Raw genomic sequence first — 8,422 nt, 5'->3', positions numbered from 1 at the left:
GGAACTGGCTTTGATTCCCAGCCCTGTCAGCCTGAGCTGTGGAGGTTTGTCTAGGGAATTCAGATTAGCCTGTACACTCCCCATACACTTCAAAGCTAAGTGACCATGGGCTAGTCACAGCTTCTCGGAGCTCTCTCAGCCCCACCCACCTCACAGGGTGTTTGTTGTGTGGGGGGAAGGGCAAGGAGATTGTAAGCCCCTTTGAGTCTCCTACAGGAGAGAAAGGGGGATATAAATTCAAACTCCTCTTCCTCCTCTTCTTCTTTTTCTTCATCATCCATTCATGGTTTCTTTTTTAAAAAAAACTAATTCCCAATTCTGTACTTATATATTTATTCCTTTGCATCCAATTGAACATTTGTATCACAAGCTAGGGTACTTCCTTTGGAAACTAGTATTGCTAAATGCTATTGCTAAAGTCATTGGTACGCTCCCTCATTGCACGCCAATCACTATTTTTAAATTCTTCATAGCAATATGTCAGTGCAATCGTAATCATGGATAATATAGTGTTGATTCAGAACACTTGAGTTGTTCCTAGTATTGCACTCTACATGTGAATGTTCCCATAATCCCATTGTCGTTTCTATAATGCTGTGGAAACAACTGCAAATGAATGTATAATAAAATTTAAAATTTGTATCATTTTACCAAGTGGAGGCATTCAAATACTCATATACTCCTAGGTCAGGCCCCTGCAGTTATATTCACAGAATTTATATCCATTTAATTGCATGGGGATTTGATATCTCCTACCCTCTTGGCTTGATATCTTGCCATCTGGACAGGAAGCACAGTCATAGCAGCAAAACGCCTTCCCCTCCTTCTTTTTCCTGCTGTATCCTGGCTTGCAGGGGTCATTACAGACTGACAGTGGAGGCACCTATTTTCGAACAACAGAAGAATCTAGTCTTAAAAACATACTTTAGCTATTTCACAGTACAGCGAGTGGGTAAATTGCCGACAACAGGACTCAAGGTTTTGAAATATCTATGATCTCCTGGATATCATATTAATTGAGATCATCTCTCTATATAAAAATCTATCAGTTTGTTTTTCTGCTGATAGATAATCTCCCAAACTACTGGACCGATTGCTTTGAAATTTTCACACAATAACGTCAAGCATTCAATGCAGGTTAGGTTTGCATACTGTTTCCATTGACCTCCTCAGGTGTACATGTCACAAATTGTGGCTATTATTATGAATCTGCTTACTCTGTGATAGTTGGAAATCACACTTCTGTTCAAGAATAGCACCATCTCCGTTATTGTCAAAGCAACACCCTCTGATGCATGGGAAACAACCATGCCTTCTATTCCAGACTATTCCAGACTATTCCAGCCTTTCTCAAAGCAAAAAGGACTTTCAAATCCCCACAGGCTAACCATATATATGACCGCCTGGAATGTGCATTAGTACGTGAGAGAATTCACACCACCCGCAAAGAACTTGGAGTCATAGACAAGGTGTTACTACTTCTCCACATCCACATCAGTCAAAAAATGAGATGCCAGGACTGGGACACCTACAGAAAAATGGAGAAAGACATTGCCAGCCACACAAAAAGACAGAGGCAGAAATTCAGCAAAATCCAAAAACATCGGCACCAATAGAAACCTTCATTGGACACTTCAAGGATCATTATAAATTTGACTGAACGGTATCTTTCCAGTGATGAAACATCCATCCTGGCCAAGGGAGGCAATTTTGCTGGTACTCCCACCAGAGTTCCCGTGGAAAACATCATTGCCAATGTAGAATTAGCCATCCAACATCTTTCAGAAGAGCAAGCAAAGGAATTAAGAGGAGAAACAGCAAGAATGTTGCGAAAAGCAAAACTCCCCACCCCCCTCAGTAATATTACACGAAAGGAAAGAAATGCTATTAAGAATCTCAGCTCAGATCCAGGAATCATCATACTTCCAGCAGACAAGGGAAATGCAACAGTAATCATGAAGACCGAACAATATAAAGAAAAAAAATCAGATAACTCCTGGATCCCACAACATACAAAAAACTGAAACAAGACCCAACCAAGAAAATCACTCGCCAAACCATCCAAGAGCTCCTCCATTCAACCAGACACATGCCAACGACTCTGCAAGTCAGAAGCTCTTTTACCCTGGTTATATGGACTCCCCATTCCAGCCTGCAGTCCCCATTCCACCTGTGACCTATTGTGAAAGCGATTGGTTCCTGGTAGAAATTAGAAATGGCAAAATTCTTGACTTTACCGCCATAAAGCCACATTGGGACACTGGCTGTGCCATTATGTTAAAGACTCAGCCCACTTCATCGAGAAAATTAGCAATCTCCATCTCAACCCTAGCGACAGACTTATCAGCTTTGATGTTGTCTCACTGTTCACCAAACTTTCAGTGAAAGACGCACTTGCACTCATTGGCCAGATGTTTCCAGATGACATCACAACTTTATTTCAACACTGCCTAACAACCAGCTACTTCCAATGGGACAATGATTATTATGAGCAGACCGATGGGGTGGCCATGGGAAGCCCCCTCAGCCCAGTGATAGCCAATTTTTACATGGAACATTTTGAGAAAGAAGCCCTGAAAACAGCACCCAGGAAACCTGCAACTTGGTTCCGATTTGTGGATGACACTTTTACAATCTGGAGCTGTGGTGAGGAGGAACTGCTGAATTTTCTAAACCACCTTAACAGCATCCACCCAAACATACAATTTACCATGGAAACTGAAAAAGAAGGGAAACTGCCTTTTTTAGATGTCTTGGTCTTTCACAGACCCAACCACCACGCAGGGCCACACAGTATACAGAAAACTGACACACACAGACCGGTATCTACATAAAAACTCCAATCAACATCCACAACAGAAAAGGGGCATAATCAAAACGCTGACACATCGTGCAAAACGAATCTGTGAACCTCCCTGATGAAATCAGCCATCTAGACTGGGCTCTGCAGGCTAATGGCTACTCCACAACAGAAATCTGAAGAGCTTTAAGACCAAGAGAAACCCAGAGGACTGAAGAGAAACAGCCTACCACAGGAAAAATATTTCTACCATACATCAAGGGAATCACAGATCAAATAGGGAAACTGATGAAAAAGCACTACCTACAAACCATTTTCAAACCCACCAGGAAAATACAGCAGATGCTTCGCTCAGCAAAGGACAAGAGAGACCCCCTCACTTCTGCAGGAGTATATCGCATACCCTGTAGCTGTGGAAAGGTCTACATAGGAACCACAAAACGCAGCATTCAGACCCGTATTAAGGAACACGAAAGACACTGTCGGCTTAACCATCCTGAAAAATCTGCAGTTGCAGAACACGTGTTAAACAAAACTGGACATAACATTTTATTTGAGAACACTGAAATTTTGGACAATTCAGAAGCCTACTATGTCAGACTGCACAGGGAGGCCATTGAAATTCACAAACACCAGGACAATTTCAATAAGAAGAGACTTTGAAGATTAGCAGGGCCTGGTGCTCAGTACTTAAAAATGGACTGATAACCCCACCCTATTACAATTGCACTCAGCCACCACCTTTGCATAACAAGTTCCACCCAAACAGTTAATGATTGGTTTACGCCTGGGACATGGACAGTATGCCACACTACAAACTTTCCCCTTCTCAGCTTAGACACGGTGAGAAACAGACTTTTATGTGTTATTACACCTCTCTGAAAGAATCCCAGCCACAGATGCAGGTGGGAAACATTAGAGGTCAAAGAATCCACCCCGGACCAGAGCCGCACAGCCCAGAAAACCACTCCCAGAACTCAGCCCGTACCTTCCCTTGAAAACCGCACCCATCTGGAGTGAAAGGATAGGGCCCGCAATCTGGAAATGGCCCTAGCAGAGGAAGGGGAAGGTGAGGGAGGGTACGGGGGGTTGCTGGACCAAACTCTCTGAAATTTGAATACAACGTAGCTCATGCCTCCCAGCGTGGTTTTAAGCTAAGGTGTGAGCCTGCATGGGGAAGGAGGTCAGAAAGGGACAGGGGACAACCACCTGGACATGGAGCCACCCGCTCTAACAGAGGCACGGGAACGTGGGAGGGAGGGCCCGAGGTGGGGCATACATGCAAAGGAATGGGAGAGAGGCAGGGGAGCGAGGGGCCCCTTGCCCCTCCCACTTTACTAAGCATTGTCCAATGACACATGTGTTTGGGCTGGTTAAATGCCCCTTTGCTTTCTTTTCCACTTCCTGTAGACAGAGCTCACAATATAACGTGTGGCCGGGCCCGCTAGTTTCTTATAAAAGCACAAGAGAACCCCCCCAGAAGACTGAAGTGTCAACATTTTTCAAGATCTATGTTGGATCATGAAAGACCATGTCAGCGGTCACAATGTCCAATGTCAAAATTTATTTCATTTTCAAAAATTAGAGGTTTGTGACTTGAAAACCAGTATTCAAAATTATATATGGCTGGAAAAGCTATCAAATCGAAGGGAAATATACCCTAAAGATAAGCAAGTATTAGGCAGAGGATTGTTTGGAGTAAGGGTATAGTCACAGAAAAAAAAATTAAGCATACCAAAGGAATGTTTGCTATTGAAGCTTATTATAATTAGACAACCCCAAAAAACATGATGTAATTGTATACAAAGGTATGATTAACAACCAAGGGAAGATCAAGTCTTGGCAAGAAGATAAAGAAGAAGGAACCAAAATACAGTGGGTGCCATTGCTTCAAAAAGCAGCCAGGTTCAGAAAAGCATGATAAGTGACCAGAGGAACTATGGCTCCTTCCGCACATGCAGAATAATGCTCTTTCAAACTGATTTCAATGATCTTTGAAGCTGTGCGGAATAGCAAAATCCACTTGCAAAAAGTTGTGAAAGTGGTTTGAAAATGCATTGTTCTGCATGTGCGGAAGGGGCCTTTGAGAGAAATCACCCACCAGGAAAAACACAATGGGACGAATATGTTACTTCTTCCTAAGGTATGACTCAGAAACAGAACAGGTTAAAATGATGATCATGATAAATTATGATCAAAATTTTCAAGAGGTGATTCTCTTCTAGCTGTGGGTAACATTATTGACTCAAAATATAAAATTTACTACATGTCGGCTATTGAAAGAAAACTCGTATAAGACATTTTACAGATGGTTCATCATCCCAGAAGAGATTAGAGAAATGTGCAAAGAAATATATGTAAGGGTACATTCTAGAAATGTCAAAAAAATAATGCACCCCAAAATGCAAGAAATGCAAAAAAATTTTTTTTAATGGACTCAAAAATTATGTTGTTGGGAATTCTCCCAGAAAACCTTCCAAAACAACAATAATTATTTCTGTATTTATGAACAGCAGCAAGTGTCACCACTATGGTTTATCCATTTAAGTTGATATGAAATTGTCTATTATCAAAAGGAGTTTTTTATATCTCTAATTAGGATTATCTAAGTAAAAAAAACATCCACAATTTTAAAAGCCAAGGTGGGCTTTTTCTTTTTCTTCTAAATCTTTTCTTCTTATTGCATTGACTTGTGAAAAAAATATTTCCAAAATATTTTTTACATTTTTTTTAAAAATCTGTTCTTCCCTAGGATGGGGGCATTTCCTGCAGGGCTGCTGGTGTGAGTTTCCTGAAAGGAACCAGCCAACTTTGCTAAAGTTTGCTTGGGAGGGGCAAATGCTGTGGGCATCAGGTTCACCTTCAACTAAGTGCCCACAGCATTTTTCTCTCCCACACAAACTTTAGCAAAGTTGGACAAAGAATCTTGGGCACATTCTTTGCGGTGCATTTCAGGTCTGTACACATTTGTAAAGCTAGTGACACCAAAATTTCAGGGTATCACTTGGAGACTGTTCTGATGATACCACCTGAGTTTAATGAAGTTAGGTTCAGGGAAGCCAAAGTTATGGACCCTCAAATGGGTAGCCTTATCTCCTGTTAGCTCCCTTTGGAAACAATGGGGGATGGGAGAACCCCGTTTGGAGGTCCATAACATTTCCCCCCCAAACCAAACTTTACTGAACATGGGTGGTATTATCAGGACAGTCTCTGGATGATACCCTGAACTTTTGGTGCCACTGGTTTTAGAATTGTTATATACCTTAGCGAGCCAAAATGTAAAAAACACCCCAAAATACAAAAAAATTCAAACGGTGCTGAATGTTTTTGGATACCGAATTTTTGGGCATATCCGAATATGTTATTTGTCTTATTCGGGCACACAATAATTTTATGCCCAAATAAATCTGAATTTTACCGAATTTTTAGAGTATTTAACTAGTGCCCAGTATGGAGCTGCCCACTGGCCCACATCACTCTTAAATAACAATTCATTGAAAACCATGTCAGCAAATTGGTCACTTGAGAGACAGGGCTGGCTCATCTTACCCGAGTCAAGCTTTTGTGCCACTCAATTTTGTCTTGATGAATGGTGAGCTCCTTGCCTGGAGGAGAGTGAGGATCCAACATCCCAATCTTGATCCGGACATAGGAGTTGTTGGGAAAAGTGACCAAGTTCGTAATATCAAATCCACCTGCTAGTTCTCCATGATCATTGAGCATAATTTCATCTCTGGCACTGTTGTTAAATGCTATCCTTTGCAGAAACGAGTGGAGCTAGGGAAAGGAGAAAGAGAAGGATTGCAAAGGGTTATTCTCAGTGCTGTGTTTTAAACACATTTCACAGAGATAATTGGAGCCTTCTGTTTTGGAGAAAATTGCTATAGGAATGAAACTATTTCCAGCTCTTTTCCCTGACATCTTAGTATGAATGATCAGGAAATGTATTGTCGGATCTGAAGATGCCAGCCACAGATGCAGGCGAAACGTCAAGAGAGAATGCAGCTATAACACGGCCATACAGCCCGGAAACCACACAGCACCCAATGATCAGGAAATGTTGAGGTCCAGGGGGCAGAGGTGGGGATGGTCAGCGAGGATGGTGGAGCAGGGGGTGATACTTGGTATGAGGATGGTAGTAGCAGAGGTGAGGGGGTGGTAGTTGTGGCTCCTCTTTCCACCCCAGCCATCCTGAAGTGCTACTGCTCCTACATTGGCTGCCCAGGAAAGTGGAAGTACCTCTGAGGAAAAGCCATTCAGTCAGAAACCAGCTCTGTCAGAAACCACAGAAACAGAGATGAAAGAGCAGGGGAAAGCCCCCCAACCCTGGAGCTGAGGGACTTCAGGCCCTTAGTTGATCAGACTCACCTGCAGAGCAACAGTGGTGGGATTAAGGCGCAAACTGCAGGGCCCAGTTATTACTTAGGTGTTACTTACTTGAAAGCAGCCGGTTGCCTGTGAATTAAAGCTAAAGTCTGCCTAATCAATTAGAAAATGGCATGCAGGGAGAGCGATACTTTGTGAATGCAGCTATGTGATTACTTCAAGGCCATCCTGATACCCATCTGACTGTTCCTCATGGAAACCTGTTCTTTGGACTGGAACTGTGGGACCTCACACCTCAATTTGCTCTTGACTGTGTGACACCTGTGTTACAGATGCCTGCTCCTTGAATATGAACTGGTAGAGGCTTTGTGAATACAGTGTTTGGCCTGTATATTACTGTCTCCCTGGCTTGCCTCTGAAATCTGATTCCTGAAGTTTGACTGAACTAGCACAGTGCCTCTCACCATTCCACCCTCAGGCAGAGGCTCCTGAAGAGAAATATAATTTGCAGATGTACAAACAATGCTTTTCTATTTTGTTGAACTTAGTACCCATCTCCATTTCCCCCAGTATGATTTCTGATTGTGCTGCAACCCTGGGGCTTTCCCCCAGATTTGGACATGAACTTCTGTTCTGTCAACATGGCCTCAATCCATGAATGTAAATATCCAAAGATTTAAGTGTTCGTTAGAATGTCAGGTGACAGTGGAAAACAACCCCTTTTGAGAATAGATATCAAACTCTATAGCAAAGTGGGTATAATGGTAGAATGGTCAGTTTGGTGACATGTGCTTACATTTTACAATGTTAAGATATTGGTAATTAGTGGAGAAGCTCTAAGATCCTAAGACAGTAGTCTGTTGCTGACAAAAGCTTACAGACTGCTGTAGAAGATATTTTAGTTGTTCGTGGTGTTTCCATTCCTCATCCCACAGGAAAGTGACTCTTATTGTCCGTAAATATTACAAGGAGTATAGAATTAGTTTGAAATCATTAACTGGAAATGGCTTCTGAAATAACCTCACAGTTAATTTACCCCATTCATTTTATCAAAGTAATGTTGATTGATAATTCTTTATCCAGTTTTGCCATAGTTTTGCATTTTCTTCCCAAGAGATTATTCCGCATGGGCCAAAAACAGCAGTGTGAAAACGCTGTGAAAACAGTATAAACCTTTACACCATTTTAAACATACCTGTTCACACTGTTTTCACACTGCTGTTTTTTTGACCCATCTTGAGGAATCAACTTCAAGTAATTCTCAAGATGACATGGAGACTAATCCAGGGTAGATTA

At 42.0% G+C, this 8,422-nt stretch overlaps 1 protein-coding gene across 1 annotated transcript in view; it reads right to left on the bottom strand.

Moving 5' to 3' along the window:
- LOC125437067 (vomeronasal type-2 receptor 26-like) overlaps window positions 1-8,422 on the bottom strand; it is a 464,990-nt gene that overhangs the window by 440,469 nt on the left and 16,099 nt on the right. Inside the window, exons 5-6 of the mRNA XM_048504435.1 lie at window positions 6,350-6,577; window positions 757-883 (exon numbers count right to left, since the gene is read on the bottom strand). Coding sequence (XP_048360392.1) covers window positions 757-883; window positions 6,350-6,577 — 355 coding nt within the window. The remainder of the gene's footprint in view (window positions 1-756; window positions 884-6,349; window positions 6,578-8,422) is intronic.

This window comes from Sphaerodactylus townsendi, linkage group LG07, assembly GCF_021028975.2.
Source record: "Sphaerodactylus townsendi isolate TG3544 linkage group LG07, MPM_Stown_v2.3, whole genome shotgun sequence".
Classification (NCBI taxonomy): domain Eukaryota; kingdom Metazoa; phylum Chordata; class Lepidosauria; order Squamata; family Sphaerodactylidae; genus Sphaerodactylus; species Sphaerodactylus townsendi.
The sequence above is the reverse complement of the archived record's forward strand: the minus strand, read 5'-3'. Positions and strand labels throughout refer to the sequence as shown.